We start from the raw sequence: 20,618 nt of genomic DNA, 5'->3' as shown, positions 1-20,618 counted from the left end.
TGGCTTTTGGCAACGTACTTGCGAGGCTCCCCTTCCGGATCGCTCTTCAATGGCATTCTTGGATGCGGCAGTTGTCGATAAGGTGACCGGTGTGGCCGTGGTACTCAAGATCTTGGCTCGTGTCACCGTCTCCCTTCGGCTTGGGGGCCTTTCCCACTTCCTCGGCCCTCGCTTTTGCTCGGGGTGAAGACCTCGGCGGCCGATACGACGAGGGGGTCTTATCACTATACCGCCTGCGGCGTACGATCCCGAACTCCACCCGGCGCCCGTCGAGTTCTCGCATTTTCCTACAGATTTATCGACCGTGACCTATTATTGTCACGGCGTCTTTCACCAGACCGTGACCGATTATTGTCACGGCGTCTTTCATCCGGGTTGTCCTCCCGTCGGCTCTTCTTTTCTGAGGGTTGGGCCTCGCTAGGGCTTACCCAGGTTTTGTGGTAGTCCTCCACTTTAATGGCTTGATCAGCCAACTGTCTGGCGGCGTCGAAGGTCAGGCCGCCGCATTTGATGAGCTCGTTTTTTAGGTCTCCCCTTGGGAGGCCTTTCATCAGCTGCGAAGGTCGCCGGTTCATTGCTATTCGGCTCACGAATTTGCCGAACCTTCGCGTCGAACCTCTTCACATAACCGGAGAGACTCGCCTCCCTCTGTCGATAGTCGGGAGGTCCGATGTCTCCATGACCCTCCTCTTGTTGCGGGAATACGGGCTAGGAATGCGTCCTTTAGGTCGGCGTAACAAAGATATCGACCCGTCGGGCAGCCCCTTGTACCAACTCTGTGCCATCCCATGCAGTGTCGTTGGGAAGATTCGGCACCAAACTTCATCAGGTTGCTCCCATACTGACATGTGAGACTCGTAAGCCTCGACGTGGTCAGCCGGGTCACCTTCCCCTTTGTATGCTATAGGTGGTAACTTCAGCTTAGTCGGCACCGGGGTATCTAGGACGTAGGCGCTGAGGGGTTGCCTGACCACATGTCGGACGACACGCGGCGATCGGCTCCTCGTATTCCTAGTCCGGCTTCTCTCCTCGTAGCGAGAAGGACTTCTCCTCCGACTCTGGCGAGTCGGGCTTCTTCTCCAACTCTGACGAGTTGGGCTTCTCTCGCTCCTCCGGTGTGTGCCTCGTTCGTGCCGCGGCGACGCAGTCTTTTCACGAGTGCGAGAAGGACTTAGGTCCACCACGACCACTTTGGGCTCCCCCAGTGTCTTGACAGGGTCAGCTTCTCCTAATGCTCCGTTCAAGTTTCTTGGGGTCACATTTTGGGCCCTGGTCTCCTGGACGGTTTCCGCCGCTCTTGTCGGCGTGACAGTGTGAGCCGGCGTACTCCCAATTAGGTCCAGGAGCATCTTCAGTTTTGCTACGTCAACCACATGTCCCATGATGGTGACCTGGTCGGCAGGTAGCGGAGTGTCTGGTATTATTGGCATCCCGTACTTCGGTTGAATCACTTGACCGGCGGAGGGTTGCACAACTCCAGATTTGTGGATGGTATCACCTTGGTAGAATTCGGTTTCGTCGGTCACGAATGCCTCTTGTTGTTTCGACATCTTCTTAGCTTTTGGGGGTGGGTTTTTTGTGTGTGTATTTTTGTTTGGGAATGAATGTGACTAGCTTCTAGTGTCTTTTCCCACAGACGGCGCCAATTGTTCCGGGTGTAATTCCAGAGCAAGTATTGTTACCACCCGTGGCTTGTAGAATGATGTCTTGAGTTGGATTCCTCGTCTCTATCGTTCCTCTCGGCCTCTCCTGCAACAATGAACGAACTGAGGGCTTGGCTTTGTGCCAAGCGTACTCACTCCGACGCTCAAGTCAGTGAACTTAGTGGGATAAGTTGTTATTACTTGGCTAAGGATATATTGTAGAGAGATAAGGAAGATATTACCAGATGAATAGTGATTCTTAGGTTAATTTATGGATCCTTTCCTCAATGAAGGTTGAGGAGTATTTATAGGCTTTCACCTTTTGTCACGTAGTGGCCAAGTGGCCAAGTGGCTAGCAGGTGGAAAGACCGTTCTACCCTCGGCCGATGGACCCATGGCCGGCCGGCCGAGGGTCTTGGATATGAGTACGCGGATATGTGTCCCGGCTGGCTGGTTGCCAGGCCGAGACCCCAGTTGACAGGCCGATGGGTCGCATCGGCTAGACTGTCTAAGTCGTTGACTTTGCTGTGGATATCCTTGACCTTGCTCAATATGTTGACTTGGTCAGCGGTGCAGAATATGCCCCATCAACATACAAACAGAGTATTTGTACGGTATAACCCTAACCAAACAAAAAAAATAAACAATAAGGAGCTGAAAGCTGCAACTTTAGAACAAAAAATAAGTTCAAAACTCGCATTGGCATACACACAAAAAAAACCATTCAAAATGGTGGACATCCTAAAATTTAACAGGGCACACCACCGAAACACAAAAAAAATAAAGAAAGCCTAAAAGTGAGACACTGAAATCAAACAAACTACTTAAATTCAACAGGGCACCAACCTAATATATGAGGAAATAAACCTTGAAAACGAACAAAAAACCTAGAAAACGAAGATAAAAATCAAATTACTAAACAAAAAAAACCATTAAAAAAAAACAGCGAAAAGAAGAAAGACGGTGAAAAGAAAAGGTTAACACTAAAAGGATTTAAGATTAGGATTAAATACCTAGGTAGTGTTAGAGTTGTCAACTCCTACTACAATTTCTATTCACAACAACTGCAACTCTAATTTCTAAAGTTCACAACAACTGCAGAAACAGATATAATATGATTGTAAAGATTACAAATAACTTATAATTCACTGTTAATAAATCGTTTTAAACACCTCATAATACAATCTGAATAAATCATTTTAAAACCCCATAATACAATGGGAAAAGATCGTTTTTAAAACCCAAGAATACTAATAGGATTAACACTTGAAAAGGACCTTAACAACATCCTAATCAAATTGAAACCTCCAAATAAAAAATAAATTAGAGACTTGAGGAGGAATGATAGCAGATCGTAAAAAAACCAAGAAATTCATAGATGCGAAACATTTTAAAAAAAGAAAAAGGGAATTTAGAATCACAGCACATACCTTTGAGGAGATTTACGATCAAGGTTGCTAGGTTTTGCGAGAGCATTTCCGGAGTGAGATGACATACAAATTCAACAGAATGTAAAGCGCTGATTCACAAAAATTAAACTAAATGAGCAATCTAGGTAGGTAGGGATTGAAATTAACATCTGAAATAAATTTAGAGGAATTCAGATATAAGATGAAGATAATTAATCAAAACGCCGAAGTAAAAGGGAAAAATGTGATTATACCAGATTTGTAGCGAAGGATTGCGCAGTCGAGGAGATTAAAATTGAATCATAACCTCGGGGGCGCGGAGAACAAGTTTGGTTATAAGTAAACCAAGTGACCCGGAACATCATTTCAGTTAGTTTTTTTTAGTGGTTATAAGTAAACTATATACTTGCAATTGCAGTATAGTGAAGGGCTCGGCTATCTCCAGTGTAATCAACTTAGATACATTCATAAGTGAAAGAGCACCTACCATATTGTGAGAGAAAAGCGAAGTTTAATTTGCCCACGAGTGAGTAGCGACCATCAACAATTACTGCACCCTAAGCTCATAAAAATATCACCATTAACCATAGAAGGGAGCAAAAATTAGCAAACTAATCACAACTTATATCAAAACCAACAAGGCATAACCAAATAACATTAATATAACTACTATGATAAATAAAAAGCATCCGATAATAACACGAATAACAACAAGAAAATAATACTCATGTAGTGAAAGACTCAGAGATGATGACACATCTTGAAAATTAGAGGGCCCTCTTCCATGAGACAGCATATCCATCGAAGAGTAGTACAAAACCTGATAAAGCAACAAAAATAAAACTCGGTAAATCAAAAAAAAAAAAATAGTCAAAACACACATATCCACCAACATATACGAGGAATTGATAACTGAACTGGCCAATTTGTGATTGAATAGAGCAACACAAAAAATCGTTAGGAGGCTAAAGGGGGTAACTAAGTAACAAGCTTACAAATGAGAGAACATCTTTAAGGAAAACCACCTTAAAAAATGCCAATCCCAAAACGAGAATCTGCAAATATCAGCAACAATAACCACAACACTAATTATAACCGCAGTTAACAACAAAACAAAGAGATCAGAAATATCAAAATCACAAAATCCACATTAACAAAAGCAATACATGGCCATTGGCCGCTAAATCGCTAACCTTTTAGGAGAACTAAACACATCACCATCTCCAAGCTCCTGGCCACAACTCTAGGCCCACAAAATAACCATTTCAGAAATCGGCACAATAATAAATAGACAAATGAACAAAGAGTGAACAGATGAACACATGAACAAGCTTGTTCGTTTCTGGACCGGCGCAATAAATACAGATAACCATTATTTTCCAAAACTCTAACCCCACAAAATAACCATTTCAAAATTGGGCACGATTTCAGAAATGGTTATTTCAGAGTGAACAGATGAACAAGCTAAAGTTGTGGGAACGATAAATGTAAAAAATGGAATTCAGGAGAAATACCTTTGAGAGGATTTTCAATGTTCCGATTTCAGTTAGAGCTGCAAGGGTTTGAGAAGTGAGTACTATTGTGCGCAGGTTCATCGAGCAGTTGTGCGACATCGATATCCTCGTGAAACTACTAAACCCATTGAAGTTGCAGTAAAGGTTAGACATCCAGGAATTGGTGAATCAATCAGAAGGGACTTTGCTATAATAAACAACGCAATTGCAAAAGTTTCAACATTTATACCTGCATTGAAATGGTTGAGATTAGATGAAAGTGTCCAGCAATTTTCCGTTTTCATGTTGTCTCAAGTTGACCTAGCCAGGGAAGCAGCTCATTTGAATCGTTTTATACATAATTTTCGGAGATGGAGGGACGTTTCTTTCCCAAAGCCTCTCTATCCGCTTGTGCATCCTGCAGTTTTGGTGGAAACTTTTGAACACGGGGAAAGTGTAACTAATTAAATATATAGTTTTGAGTAGTAAATGATTGCATTAAAGAAGCCAAATATCACACGTTAGATAGGAATTAGAAACCTATATGAGAATAATTTATCATACCTGGGCAATAGTACACTCACAAAGTTGTTTAAAACCCTCTAGTAGATACTGATCTACAGCTCTGAGCAAGTCTTGCGCAATATCCAAACTGACATTCACCGAGCCTGTATAGATATATCTGCATATTGACAATACAGCATAAGTGGAACTAGTTGACTCGCATACATCAACGCCCGAACACAAACAGCCAGAGAGATGAATGCATACAGGTCTATAGACGCCAAAAGCTTAGTACCACGAGTTTAAAACTGCACTTGCGCACCTTGGCACTCATGCTCTTCTGAACAAAAACAACAATGAAAACAATCAATCAATAGTACTAAAGAAGGGGAAATCAACAAACCCTAATTTTTAAAGATCGCCTAATTCAACTACAACAATATAATTATCAATAAATCGGATCAAATAGAATTAAACTGAACAAAAACAACAATGAAAACAATCAAAAGCGAAAAAAAATCATAGAGGATGGATGATAATTACCTATATGGATGCGCAACAACTGTAGGAAGAAAGAAACCGCCATCGTCGCATATGGCACTATGATATTTGAGAGGAACTCGGTGGGTGAGAGTGAGATGAGTAGTGAGTAATGAGAAATGAAAGTGAGACGGAATGAGTGGAGTAGAGAGTCAGAGAGAATGGTAAATATGTGGTTGTGAGTGAATGAAGAATGGAGGGCCGAGATACAAAGGGAAAGATCCAACGGTAGAGGGAGAACTTGAGGTAGCACTATTCATAGCTACAGTTATCCCAAGTATAAACTTTTATAGGAGTTAAGGATTCATACCTAGACGACAATAGTTACTAGTTAGACAGTTTTATGCATAAATTTGTAACAGATCATTCAATCTGCGTGCTAGGAATATGCGTAATGGAACTCTTTTTGGCCGGTTATAAAGATGCAACTATTACGCGAGTCATAAGATTTTCGACCGACAGGCTAAAAGTCGTGTACCCACCAAAGTAAATTTATTTCACTTACTTAACTAGGCCACTAATTAAAAAATAATAATAAAGTAAAAGTAAGAGTCGAATCGACAAGTAGAACTAAGTTAATTCAACGGTTAGTATTGTAGAGAAAAGTAACTAGTTTGGGAGGATCTGATTTGTAGAAAAACTGAGTAAATTAACTAAGCAAATAACTATTAAATTAAATGGTGAAATCAGATAATAGAAATATCGTGATGACACAAACTAATATCCACTAACTGTAAGTTATTCCATCGATTATAATCAATCTATTAGTCTTGAGTGTTATGAAATATTATAGTATAATATTATACTAGGTTTGGTGCTCGGCTACGCCCGTGCTACCTTTATTTACCATTTAAATTTTATTTTCTATGAAATATGATACCCTAAATTTGGTTAACATATACATTTACAATTTATATCTTGAAATTATGATGAAATGTAAACATCATCAACAAATTATGAGACACGTTCACCACTCCCGCTGTTAATATTATTACTTTCACTACATCCCTTATTAATACTATTTCTTCGGTCACTGTTGTTTGTTTAACTACTCCTGCTATTTTTACGGTTAACCCGTTAGTTTTGTCAAACTCATATATTTAAATAAAATTAATATTTTCTTAAAATCGAATTGTTAGTTGATTTTTCATACTCTCTCCGTTGTTCCTACGTTACTTTCATTACATGTGTTGTGACTGTTATTACTTTCACTTCTCCCGCCGTCATTTTTTTTTTCACTACTCCCGCATTTATTATTGTTAATTTCACTACTCCCCTTTTTGCTAGTATGATTTTTGTTGGAGCTGTGTCCTCCAGTTAGTGCGGATAACGTTATTACACATACACTTGTACGGACAAGTGGGAGCTTGTTGGGGCTGGTGTCCTCTACAGTTAGTGTAATAACATTTAAATCTCTAAAAGGATCAAAGGGCATACTATTGTATTATTATCAGTTGGTCCACGTTTATAAATAACGGTTGGCTTGCTAGATAAGTTTGACGTTATTGTCATACAGATGGCGGTGATCAACTGGTCCCTAAAAGTCACACCTATAGGATACGTTTGAGAGATGTGACGGTATGAAAATACAGTCATGTTGATGCCTAAAATGACTAAGCAGTTAGTCGGAGTTATTGACTAGTAATTAGTCAAACGCGATGTTGAGATAATTATTTAATACGGATTAAATAATACGTGCTAAGGCGAAGTAAGCGGTTAATTCGTAAATTGAATATAAACGATTTATATTTAATTAATGTATATTGAATTAATTTATTATACAATATCGTCTTTGTCGGACAAGTACTAATATATCGACTGAGTCATGTTATTAGTTGATATTTTAATAACCGATAACCGATGACGATTTATGATAAAATCCCGTCATATACATTTAGCGAAAATCGAGTCAAACCACGAGTTAAAATAAGGAGAAAGTGGAAAGCCCACTTCCTCCCTAAGCCACGGTTTGGCCGAACAAGACAAAAGGAGAGAGCCTCTCTCCTTTTGACCTAAGCATAATCATTTGCACACAAACTAGGGTTTCGGGGCAATTCTCTCTGAAACCTAGATCTCACATCGAAAACCTCACATAAACTCTCTCAATATTGCAAGGCAATTAGAGAGTACTTTCTAGCACAAGGGGCATAGTCTCAGACGGTCTTGGGTGCAACGATTAGGAGGAAATCTACTTTGATTTCTGTTCTTAGGCTGAATTTGCAAGGACCCGAGGTTGATTCTTTGTTCTTTATCGTTTCTATTGTAATTTTGTTTTATGACAATAATCGCATGTTAAATTTGCGTTATAATCCTTAAAATTTAAGGGAATTTTACGGATATTTCCCTTCAAGTGGTATCAGAGCTTGGCCACGTAAATTTTTCATTGTGTTTTTCATAAATCGATTTGAAACGATCTTGCTTTTGCATAAAAAACCGTGCGGCTGGTAATTTTTACACGGCTGATTTTTTTTGTGCATTGAAAACCGTGCCATGTGATACACGGCTGTTTTGTTTTTGCATATTGTTATTTTACACGATCATTATAGCAATATGTAAAAGTTTTGTCAATTGTTGATTTAATTTTATACGAATTAGATCTATCTTGCAATGGTTTTGTTTCGACAAATCTGTTTTCACGAGGGTTTTAGAGTTTCAGCTTGTTTTCCTCTCGGTCGAGCAATTTTTCAGTCGATCGAGAGCTTTTCAGTGATGTTTTCATTCGATCGAGCACTTGCTTTACTCGATCGACCTCTTTCAAAACCCTGACTGATCGATCGAGACCTCCTCGTACTCGATCGAACAGTTTTGCTAATAAAGGTCCTCGATCGACCTCAGTGCGTCGATCGATCGAGCACTTTCTGATTGGCAAACCTCTCGATCGAATGGCAGCATCATTCGATCGAGCCTTTTTGTTCTTCGATCGAAATTTTTTGTCTCTGGATCGAGGGATATCGTTTTGGCAGCTTGAAAAGTTTATTTCTTTTGTTTTAAATTTTCTTATGGCCATAAAATGTACTTTATAAGGATATTGTACACTCGCTTGATAGTGAAACGGTTCACTCACGTACCATATAGTTATTTTAAAGCGTATTTAAAGTAACGGATTATAAAGGATTAAAATTAAGTTGATAGAAGCAGTTTTGTCACATAATTTTAATCGTTAAAAGGTGGTTTGGATAAATTTAACATAATTACGGAATTATGTCACGAATAAATTTGTTTTAGTTGATGCATTTTATTTATCATTATTGTTGAATGCCTTGAATGTTTTTAATTACGTATTTTTTTTACAATCGGTTGTAACTTAGTGTGGCCTTAGTAGAACGTGTTACCGTAATGATGGAACACGGTCTTGGTTGTATTTTGAGATCTCGTATCTCCGTTTTGGATTTTTCAATTGTAATTACAGTTTTTATTTAGAATGTAAATAGGTTTATATTTTGTATATTTTAAATTGTAATTATGAGAAGACCAAAGATGGAGAATCGGATGCTCACTCCCGCTACAAGGATAAAGATGGAACATCAAGACAAGCTTCTCGGGTCCAACGGTGGATTCCAAAGTTGTTTTATGTTCTTTTTATTAGGATAGGCCACACTAGGAATTTTATTTACGTATTGAATTCATTTATTTATTTTTCGTAACGATAATTTGCATCATATTCCGCCTAAAACCAAACCACCTAATTTATTGCATGAAAACTGACTCATATAGAGGTCACGCGTTAGTTTTCATTGATATACAGATATCACTCGTTTTTAAATAAGCCATCACCTAAGTTAATTCATTCATGTATTGCTAGTTATTCGTTCACTTAAAATGAATTTAAACTAAGTTGATGGAATCTTCCTCGTATAAACCAAAATTGAGAATAGTCTTTATAGGTCAAACTCCAATGAATCCCTTCTTCGTCGGTAGGCATAATATGACCCCTTCTACGTCGGGTAAGTTGGAACTGATTGACCTATTTTATCTCAACACTATGGTCACTCGTACGATCCTGTGATTATGGTGGACTACAGATAGGATTTACGGAAATCTATCGACCAGGAGTTCTTACGGAAGAACTAGCTAAACAGTTGGCTTATCAATTTACGGAAATTGAGTCTTGGGATCACTTGTATTATTCTTGAGGGAGATCAATTATGCAAGTGCTATGAGTCTACACGTTTAAAATGAATTTTAAATAGACTTAAATCACCTCGATGAGTTGCTTATTTCGTTTTTGTTTTTCTTCCTTTTTCAGTGTAGAACACGATCATTTAAACTGCTAATAACAAAATGGCTGGCCGTACTGACGACCCAATGCCAAGTGCCACATTGGACCGTGAGTCCTGGCTTCGGATCTTCATGAATCAGATGAATCAGTCTACTCGACTGAATAATGATGGATCAAACTTCGCGGAATGGGAGGCGGCATTACGGAATGCTGCCATTTCTGACGGGAACCTCAAATATCTGATTGAGCCCATCCCGCCAAGCCCAGGTCCCACGGCTGGAGCTAATGAGATCGCCAAGTATAGCGATTTCGTCATGGAAGCGGGTGCGATTAAAAACGTACTCATTTTTGCAATGGAACCCAATTTGCAGAAACGCTTCATAGCCCAAGGTGCAAACAAGATTTTCACCACACTCACTAGGGAATTCTCGAAAGCACCGAGAATCGTGACCTATGAGCTTACCACTCGCTTCTTTGAGGCGAAACTCCAGAAGGGCCAACCGGTTAGCCCACACATTCTCAGCATGATTGAGAATGTCGAGAAACTGGAGACGCTTGATTGTAAAATCAACGAGAACATTGTGATTGACCGCATGCTTCATTCACTCCACGATGGTTTTGCGCTCTTTAGAGCCAATTACTATATGAATGATTTGAAGAAAAGTCCTCACGCACTACACTCCCTTCTCGTACAGACCGAGAAGGACATGAAGTTTAGTGGGAGCCTTAAACAGGATGTTCTCGTTGTGTCAAACAAGGGCAAGGGTAAGGGCAAAGCTAAAGCAGACCTATCAGTAGGTAAACCGAAGTTTAAGAAGTCGGGATTAGGTAAGAGTGGGCCTGGTGAGGCAAGTAACTCATCAGGCACGACAAAGAGCAAAACCGATAACATGGAATGCCATCATTGCCACAAGACTGGGCATTGGAGGCGTACATGTCCTGTTTACCATGAGGACATAAAAGCAGGTCGCGTTAAACCTGTTGGTATGTCTTCATCCTTTTCTACTTTTATTCATATGATTGAGATTAACCACGCAAGTTACGGAACTTGGGTACTAGATACTGGTTGTGGTCCTCATCTGTGTAATCATGTGCAGGGGCTCCGGAACATCGAACCCCTCGTAAAGGGTAAGGTGGACCTGCGTATCGGGAATGGAGCACGAGTGGCTGCCGTCTCGAGGGGAACATACGTGATCCAGCTTCCTAGCGGATTTGAGTTATTTTTATATAACTGCTATTATGTACCCAGTCTTTCTAAAACATTTTTTTTCAGTGTCTGCACTTGACAAACTTGGTTTTTCATTTGTAATAGAGAATAATAATTGCATTTTCTCATTACACGATATGATTTTTGGCAAGGCAGTCTCCATGAATGGAATTTATGTTTTAGATCAGACCACCGAAATATTACACGTAATGAATAAGAAGTTAAAGGTTGGTGACAAACATCAAACGTATCTATGGCACTGCCGTATGGGACACATTAATGAGAAACGCGTTAAACAGTTCATACAGAATGGAGCTATCTCGGCTTTTGATTTTCAATCATTTGGCACGTGTGAATCATGTCTCATCGGTAAGATGACTCGGATTTCCTTCAAAGGTGTTGGAATGCGCGCTGCTGACCTATTAGGACTCATACACACGGATGTATGTGGCCCTATGTCAATCACCGCACGAGAAGGCTATAGGTATTTCATCACTTTCACGGACGATTTAAGTAGATATGGCTATGTCTACTTAATGAAGCATAAAAGTGAGTCCTTTGAGAAATTCAAAGAATACCAGAATCGGGTACAGAACCAACTGGGTAGAAAGATTAAAACACTACGTTCAGATCGTGGTGGCGAGTATCTTTCTCACGAGTTTGATCAACACCTTAAAGACTGTGGGATTGCCTTACAGTTAACTCCATCTAGAACACCTCAGTTGAATGGTGTGTCCGAACGGAGAAATCGAACACTACTTGATATGGTTCGATCTATGATGAGTCACACGGTATTACTTGATTCATTATAGGGTTATGCTCTTCTGTCAGCTGCTCTAATACTTAACCGAAGTCCGTCTAAAGCTGTTGACAAGACTCCATATGAACTATGGAAGGGAACGGTCCCTGACTTGTCCTTTATACGGGTTTGGGGCTGCGAGGCTTATGTCAAGTGGAGACACGGGGATAAGCTCGGCCCGCGATCGGTCAAGACATACTTTATAGGTTATCCTAAAGGAACACTTGGTCATTACTTCTATTCGCCAACCGAACAACGTGTTCTTGTTGCGGCTAGTGCGACATTCTTAGAGAAGGAATTTCTCGAGAATGCAAAGAGTGATAGAACCTTCGACCTGTCGGATATTCCAGAACCAAATACCGAGCAACCATTGGAGGAACCAGTTCCTTCAATCCCGGCTGCGGTTAATATTCCTGAGGAACCTAGGAGGTCGGGTAAAGTCTCTATTCCTCCGGACAGATACATTGGTATGGTCGAGGAACATGACATAGATGACATTCTACTCTTAACGAGTAGTGAACCCACAACCTATAAAGATGCCATGACTAGTTCCGACTCAAAGCTATGGCTTGAGGCCATGAAATCCGAGGTGGACTCCATTTATGGACTTAAGCAAGCTTCTAGGAGTTGGAATCATCGTTTCGACCAAGTGATAAAAGACAATGGATTTACTCGATCAGTCGAGGAACCATGTCTATATATCAAGTCGAGTGGGAGAAAGATTGTCTTCCTAATATTGTATGTTGATGACATACTCCTGATTGGGAATGACATACCTCTCTTAACTTCGGTAAAAGTATGGTTGAAGAACCATTTCCAGATGAAAGATCTGGGTGAGGCACAAAGAATTTTGGGCATCCGTATCTATCGAGATAGATCACGTCGGATGTTATCTCTCAGTCAGGAGTCTTACATAGACAAGATTCTAGAGAGATTCAGCATGACTAACTCCAAGAGGGGGTTTCTTCCTATGGCTCCAGGGGTGCATTTGAGCAAGTCTCAGGCACCAGAGACACCGGAAGAGAAAGAGCGCATGACACGGATTCCTTATGCCTCGGCTATAGGATCAATCATGTATGCCATGATATGCACACGTCCAGACGTGGCATATGCATTGAGTATGACAAGTCAATTCCAACAGCATCCAGGTGAATCACATTGGATGGCTGTCAAGAACATTCTTAAGTACCTACGGAGGACTAAAGATTGGGCATTGACTCATGGAGGCGAACAAAAGCTATGCGCAACCGGTTACGCAGATGCTAGCTTCCAAACGGATCGAGATGACTCGAAATCTCAGTCTGGATTCGTTTTTACTCTTAATGGCGCTACAGTCAGCTGGAAGAGTTCCAAACAAAGTGTTACAGCAGATTCTACGACTGAGTCCGAGTACTATGTCGCGTCTAGACATGTACAACGGAAAGCTCATCTAATCCGAGATTACGTGGAGCAAAAGGAAGTAGTGATAGAAAAGATTGCTACACATGATAATATAGCAGATCCTCTCACTAAACCATTACGACAAGATAAGCATGAAGGGCATGTTAATTCCATGGGAATTAAACGTGTTCCTGAGTTGTAGTACTCTTTTATGGATTAGATTCATTTTCTTGTGTACTCTATACGACATCATCGTTTTGATATTTATATATTTTGTTTTTCATGTGGAATTGTACGACAATTTTGAACACCACAAAGAGAACTGAACAAACATTATATTTTTAGTCCTTAATTGCCCACATGAGCTGATAACTCCGGTAATTATTTTGTGACGTTGGTTGATGGTGGGTTCAACGAGCCATAAGTCAACCGGTTGACTGACCAATCACAGAGGCGAGTTATACGGATATCTCGTAGGACACAGTTGTGACATCGACGTGGAGTCCTAAATGTTTTATAACATTCGGTGCCAGGTCGTGGATAAGACCTCCATGGTGATCCTAAGAGTCGATTCTTTTGACTATCGACTGTCTCTTGAGACTACGACAGATTTTGGGTGACTTTGGTTTCTTTCTCACGGTCATCCGTAACAGGGGGCCAAGTAGATTTTTTCTGGGTCATTTCATGCTGTGCTTAGATCGGAAGGAGTCTAGTTGAAGGAAATATTCAGCCTTTATCAGGTACTCGATATTTCTCAGGGCCACTCGAGGAGCTGTAACTGAAATGCATGGCCATGCTCGAATACGGATTCGTTTTATCAGTTAAGTTACTCTCTAGTCGGGGAAACCACTCTAGATACAGATCAATTGTAAAATACGACCTTTGCGGATCCGGATCTGCAAATTATTTTACATTGAGTGGGAGAAATTTTTAAATGAATATGAGAATCGGTTATCGCACATACACTTGTACGGACAAGTGGGAGTTTGTTGGAGCTGTGTCCTCCAGTTAGTGCGGATAACGTTATTACACATACACTTGTACGGACAAGTGGGAGCTTGTTGGGGCTGGTGTCCTCTACAGTTAGAGTACTTTCTTGTGGGGTAATATCCGTATAATACCCTTAAATTATAGGACTATAACGTAAATTTAATATGCAATTTATTGTCATAAACGAAAAACAACAATAAAACGATAAAGATTAAGAATCAACCTCGGGTCCTTTGTAGTGCGGCGTAATGAACATAAATCAAAGTAGATTTCCTCCTAATCGTTGCACCCAAGACCGTCTGAGACTATGCCCTTGTGCTAGAATTACTCTCTAATTGACTTGCAATATTGAGAGAGTTGTTATGTGAGTTTTTCCGATGTGAGATCTGAATTTTGAGAGGCAATGTTCTCAAAACCCTAATGATTTTCAAATGAATAACAATCAGGTTACAAAAGAGGGAGAGCTCTCTTTTGTTTGCTTGGTTCGGCCAAACCGAGTGGAAGAGGAGGAAATGGGCTTTCATTTTCTCCTTATTTTAACTCGTGGTCCGATGCTAAAATGTATATGACGCGGTCTTTATTATAAATCGTCATTGGTTATCGGTTATTAAAACATCAACTAATGACACGGATTAGTTGAATTATTAATACATGTCCGACAAAGACAATATTGTATAATTAATTCAATATACATTAATTAAATATAATCGTTAATATTTAATTTACGAATTAACTGTTTAATTCGCCTTAGCCAATTTTATTTAATCCATATTAAATAAAATATCTCAACATCGCATTTTGACTAATTATTAGTCAAATAACTCGGACTAATCGCTTAGTCAATTTTCTCGGCATCAACATGATTGTATTTTCATACCGTCACATCTCTCAAACGTATCCTATAGGTGTGACTTTTAGGGACCAGTTGATCACCGCCATCTGTATGACAATAACGTCAAACTTATCTAGCAAGTCAACCGTTATTGATAAACGTGGACCAACTGATTATAATACGAAAGTATACCCTTTGATCCTTTTAGAGATTTATAAGTCCTTGCACTAACTGTAAAGGACACCAGCCCCAACAAGCTCCCACTTGTCCGTACAAGTGTATGTGCAATGACGTTATCCACACTAACTGGAGGACACAGCTCCAACAAACTCCCACTTGTCCGTACAAGTGTATGTGCGATAACCGATTCTCATATTCATTTAAAATTTCTCCCACTCAATGTAAAACAATTTGCGAGATCCAGGATCCGCAAAGGTCGTATTTTACAATCGATCCGTATCTAGAGTGGTTTCCCCGACTAGAGAGTAACTCAACCGATAAAACGAATTCGTATTCGAGCATGGCCATGCATTTCGATTCTGACTCCTCGAGTGGCCCCGAGAAATATCGAGTACCGATAAAGGCTGAATATTTCCTTCAACTCGACTCCTTCCGATCTAAGCACAACATGAAATGACCCAGAAAAAATCTACTTGGCCCCCTGTTACGGATGACCGTGAGAAAGAAACCAAAGTCACCCAAAATCTGCCTTAGTCTCAAGAGACAGTCGATAGTCAAAAGAATCGACTCTTAGGATCACCATGGAGGTCCTATCCACGACCGGGCACCGAATGTTATAAAACATTTAGGACTCCACGTCGATGTCACAATTGTGTCCTACGAGATATCCGTATAAATCGCCTCTGTGATTGGTCAGTCAACCTTTTGACTTATGGCTCGTTGAACCCACCATCAACCAACGTCACAAAATAATTACCTTGAGTTATCAGCTCACGTGGGCAATTAAGGACCAAAAATATAATGTTTGTTCAGTTCACTTTGTGGTGTTCAAAATTTGTCGTACAAATCCACATGAGAAACAAAATATATAAATATCAAAACGATGATGTCGTATAGAGTACAAAAGAGAATGAATCTAATCCATAAAAGAGTACTACTCCCGCTGCTATTATTCTTGATTTTACTACTCACAATGCGTCGGTTAGCTTACCAATCGATTCAACAAATATAATATTATTAGATTTATATATTGTTTGTTTGAAAAGTTGAGTTCATATCTTGTTTTAAGGCTACCTCACATGGTGTTTGCTTGAAAAGTTTTATATCTGGGCTCAGAGTTGTTGACACTATTTGTAGGCCGCTAAGAATGTATTATGATAATTCAGCTGCTGTATTTATGACTAAGAATAATAAAAGTGGAAGTTGAAGTAAACACATCGACATAAAGTATTAGCCATAAAAGAGCGTGTTCAGGAAAATAAAGTGATCATTGAACACATTAGCACAGAGTTGATGATTGCAGATCCCGTGATTAAAGGCATGTCAATTAAGACTTTCAGAGATCATGTAGTGAGAATGGGACTTGATTCCATTATGTAGTACATTCATTAAGTTTTTCGAAGAAACTTTTATTATGTTGGATATTTTCTGGTTCGGATTTATATGCGCATATTTATAAAGTAATGTTGAGAAATATCATTTTGTTTGAACCTCGAGTAAACATGAGGTTTACTCATTAAGTTAAATATATGTGTGTGGTGTGAGTGACTTGATATATTGTGATACATGGAAGATTAATTCTTGCTCTAAGAGAATTCGCCGCCATTATCCATATGTTGTGTCTCTTGTTAAATGGACCAAATGGTAGAATGTAAGATATTCCACAAAATAAATAAGTATTACATTAATATTTAATTAAGTTATTTTATGGAAATTAAGTTGGTCCATTGTACGGTGGAATTTACCTAGGATTCTGTTTCCACTATTATCTTTATCTCCCATAACTTACCACTCACAATTTAGGAAACTGTCAAGTTGACTCTTTGATAGTAAGAGTCTATATAAGGGGGACATATTTATTCTTATTAAGGTTCACCAATCTTAGCTCATTAAGAAAATACACCATATAAATTGTGAGGCTGAGGATTTGGAAGCAAAGTCGGAATTAGGGTGTAAGAATTAGGGTTATTCATTATACCGTATTTTATTAATGAAGGTTCTAATTATTCTTCATATCAAATGAAATTCATTTTATTATATCTAAAACAAAGTAGCTAGAAGACATAGTGCACATAGGTAAGTCGCCATAACCTATTTATTAACGGATATATTACATAAAAATAAATCACAAATCAAGGGAATAATCAATATCAATATAAATATGACAAGATGTTAAAAATAATGAGCCTTCTAAACAAATTATTTAACTACTATTCCCAAACATCTTCCTAAGCTTAAGAACTTGGGAATGATCAATGAGCGTAGTCTTCTCAACAATCTCAGCTGGTAAATTTCCGGCGAATAAAGCCGTAGAAGTAACTTGAAGTCCGGGATTCGCACTGTTCAAACTAACAAACGCAAGAGCAGGACCTTTGCCAACATTAACTTGAAAATGCAACAATCCTTGAGGAAAGATCATAACATCACCAACCTCTAGGGTTTTATAATATGCAACATTATCATTATCAATAAACCCTGCAATTATCGTCCCCTTAACAAGAATGATAACCTCGGAAGACCGGTGAGTGTGCATAGGAATGGACCCACCCACCGCGAGGTCTAACCTTGCTATGGAAATGCCTAACCCGTTTAAACCAGGGTACGCGTCAGCAAATGCCAAATGCACATTGTTTTTGAAACCGTTATTGGTTGGTCCACCAACACGAAACCCAGTGAAAATAAAATCGTCGAGTGTGACATTACTAGGGTTTTTGCAAGCGTAACCTGACGGTCCCATTGGGAGATTGATATCTCCTACACAAAAGTCTGAGACAATTGCATGGGATATTGAAGCAATAAGTGAGCAAGTTATGAAAAATGCAAGATTATTCATGTTGTTACGTCGAAAAATAATATTGAAGGAGACTTGTATTGTTGTGTGTTTATTTTGTGTGTGTTGTGTAATTTTTCGTAAACTTGTGGCATTATTTATAGCTTTGGATTGTCCTGAAAATTTGCTGAGAAACTGCCTGAATTGTTGAGACTTTTCTTAACATCTCATGCATATTCGCCTAGATTGTCCTGAAGATTTGACCTTTTTATTTGTCTACGTTGATTTTGTCATTTAATTTATGTTTGTATGCGCTTTTCTAAAGGGATGTTCTTAGGAAATGTAATATTGTCTGTTCGTACACAAGGATACTTCTGGATCAAAAGAAAATTACTCCATATTGAGAGTGTGAAATTTGTACCAACTTACGCATAAATATCTTAATTATACTATCAATTAATAATATATTATGAATTTAAACATTAAATTAAATTATATTCTCTTTATTTCAATCATTTGTTTGCCTTTTCTATTTCTTGTAAGAAGCATTTAATCAAAGGCAAATAAATAATCAAGATAAAAAAAGTATTTTGCAATTCTATTAAAAAAAAACAATACTCTGTAATAAGTAATACTTTATATGGAGAAGTAGTTATAAGCATTGTGGTCAATGCTGAAAGCGACATCAATATTATCAATAGGTCTTGGTATAGACGGGTGGGGCGAACAGACGGGTAAAGACCTCTAATAAAATGGGTAGGGGGGACAAGGTGGGGCACCCCTCATGTGCTTCCCTTTCTATGGCAAATGGGTATTTTGTGAGGGAAAATGGTATCCGTCTATACGTATAGGCGGATATTGTCCGTCTATAATGAGAATTTGTGCAAAATTATATCGTCCCCTCTGATAATGTTGTCATAGTTATAAATCACAAATATACGTGAAGTGGTATGCATTATTTCATTAATAGTGATTTTTTTTTTATTAAAAACACAAAGTACATTGTTACTCCAACAAAATAGAGTTTAATGTTAAAACGCAAAATAAATAACAAAATAATTATTCCTTAAAATACATTTTCTCAAAGCCGATAAACTACTCTTTTCCCTGGTTTCTTATCGCGTGCTGAAGTAACAAACACTCGGTGATTTTTTGAAGACTAGAAAACTGGGCTAATTTAGCTCATAAAGTAACAAGGGATAGTACTTAAGTCATGTTGAAAACTATTAGCTATATATAAGGCCTTAAATTATCTTTGAACCGAACCTTTTAAATCCATTGGACGACCCTATTTTTACAGCAACAAAATCACACGATACATACTGTATACGCCATACGGTATACATACCTTGGTCATCTGGAAGGCCAAACATGCATGAAATGTCAATGCAGGATGGTCTACGAAAGACGCCTTGCCAATAATATCATAATAAGGATATACCTTGTATCCAACTTGAGTATATAGCAAGTGTTAAACAATAATGACGTCTTTGATTACCTTGCATCCAACTTGAGTCCTTGGCTCCTTGTCTCCTCTTTTTTTGACAATTCGAAGAAACTTCTCTATACATTCATACCTAGACGACAGTAGTTACTAGTTAGACAGTTTTATGTATAAATTTTATGTATAAATTTAGCACATACAAGAGGAATATGCGTAATGACACTTTTTTATCGATTATAAAGATGTAACTATAAAAATCGTTAGGTTTTCTACATATACAAGTCATTGTTACAACTTACATTAACCAATGTGAGTTATTATAAGATTTGTGACCTGTGTCTTTGGCAAACTTAGTGTAACACCCCCATATGTCGGGACCCTTTCTCTAAGCAATTCCCATCATATGAAAGTGTCACAAGCCTTGGTTTTTCAAGAGTGTAGTGTGAACAACAAGTAAAGGAGTACTTTAGATAACATAATAATTAATTAAGTTGTAAAGTAAGGTAACCACAAGTTAAGGGTTATGAAAATCATCCCATTAGTACAACCAAATCGAAAGGAGTCTCAAATGTCAAAAACTAAAATAAGTACAAGTGGCGATAACAAGGTAGACTGCTCCCAAGCCCGCTACTCAAACATGTGCACCTGTCGGCACTGCTCCTCATATGGACGGAAATCACAATATGGTTCATCACAGACATTCAAACCCAAGTGTTAGCCAATGATATGAATGTTCAATAATAAACAAGAGATGCAACGAACTTACTAATTTAATTAGGTATGTTAACATGACAAGCATCCACCAAACTCATCTCCTCCAACCGTGACCGGTACACGCCAACGACGTCACCAAAACCACTAAGGTACTCGGAACACGTTCGTGGTACCGGGCCCTAGTGCGACTCGAGTCCCCTGCCAGACAACATGCCTCACCGCATGAGTCCCTTCATAACCCAAGAATGTGCACATTCCTTTGGAGTGGGAAGCTCCAAGGGAGACTTGAGCGGAAGACGGTTTCCCAACCGTCTTCCGTCTCCGAAACCATCATCAACATCCTCCAACAATCTCCAAAGTCAACAATTCACCAACAACAAGAACAATTAACAAAACAAGCATGCCATTAAATTCATACAACAATCGATTCATGCTCATAACTTCATTAATTCATTTTCTCTTCCTTTAATTGCTCATTAACATGTTATAGTGCA

General features: G+C 39.0%; 2 protein-coding genes across 3 annotated transcripts; both read right to left on the bottom strand.

Moving 5' to 3' along the window:
• Window positions 1-3,697: 3,697 nt before the first annotated feature.
• Window positions 3,698-4,928, bottom strand: LOC141591228 (uncharacterized). Of its 2 annotated transcripts, XM_074411590.1 has the most exons (5): window positions 4,796-4,928; window positions 4,567-4,681; window positions 4,246-4,295; window positions 4,078-4,107; window positions 3,698-3,872 (listed from the first exon to the last, which is right to left on the bottom strand). In XM_074411590.1, the coding sequence occupies exons 2-5, from the start codon at window positions 4,663-4,665 to the stop codon at window positions 3,794-3,796; spliced, it is 258 nt and encodes an 85-aa protein (XP_074267691.1). In that variant the 5' UTR covers window positions 4,666-4,681; window positions 4,796-4,928; the 3' UTR covers window positions 3,698-3,793. The 2 variants fall into 2 exon arrangements, with proteins under 2 accessions (XP_074267691.1, XP_074267690.1); XM_074411589.1 differs by having other exon boundaries at window positions 3,701-3,872; window positions 4,567-4,928.
• A 12,330-nt stretch (window positions 4,929-17,258) lies between these two features.
• Window positions 17,259-18,077, bottom strand: LOC141591227 (germin-like protein subfamily 3 member 3). The gene has a single exon (XM_074411588.1). The coding sequence runs from the start codon at window positions 18,027-18,029 to the stop codon at window positions 17,400-17,402; it is 630 nt and encodes a 209-aa protein (XP_074267689.1). The 5' UTR covers window positions 18,030-18,077; the 3' UTR covers window positions 17,259-17,399.
• Window positions 18,078-20,618: the final 2,541 nt, after the last annotated feature.

Source organism: Silene latifolia, chromosome 7 (genome assembly GCF_048544455.1).
Source record: "Silene latifolia isolate original U9 population chromosome 7, ASM4854445v1, whole genome shotgun sequence".
In the NCBI taxonomy this organism is placed as follows: domain Eukaryota; kingdom Viridiplantae; phylum Streptophyta; class Magnoliopsida; order Caryophyllales; family Caryophyllaceae; genus Silene; species Silene latifolia.
The sequence above is the reverse complement of the archived record's forward strand: the minus strand, read 5'-3'. Positions and strand labels throughout refer to the sequence as shown.

Coding starts and splice junctions, on each gene's coding strand:
- LOC141591228 (XM_074411589.1), bottom strand. CDS start 4,719: ATGTCTAACCTTTACTGCAACTTCAATGGGTTTAGTAGTTTCACGAGG. Junction 4,296..4,566: donor CATTGAAAATCCTCTCAAAG/GTATTTCTCCTG, acceptor TTGTGGGCCTAG/AGTTGTGGCCAGGAGCTTGG. Junction 4,108..4,245: donor GTGTTTAGTTCTCCTAAAAG/GTTAGCGATTTA, acceptor TGATATTTGCAG/ATTCTCGTTTTGGGATTGGC.
- LOC141591227 (XM_074411588.1), bottom strand. CDS start 18,029: ATGAATAATCTTGCATTTTTCATAACTTGCTCACTTATTGCTTCAATA.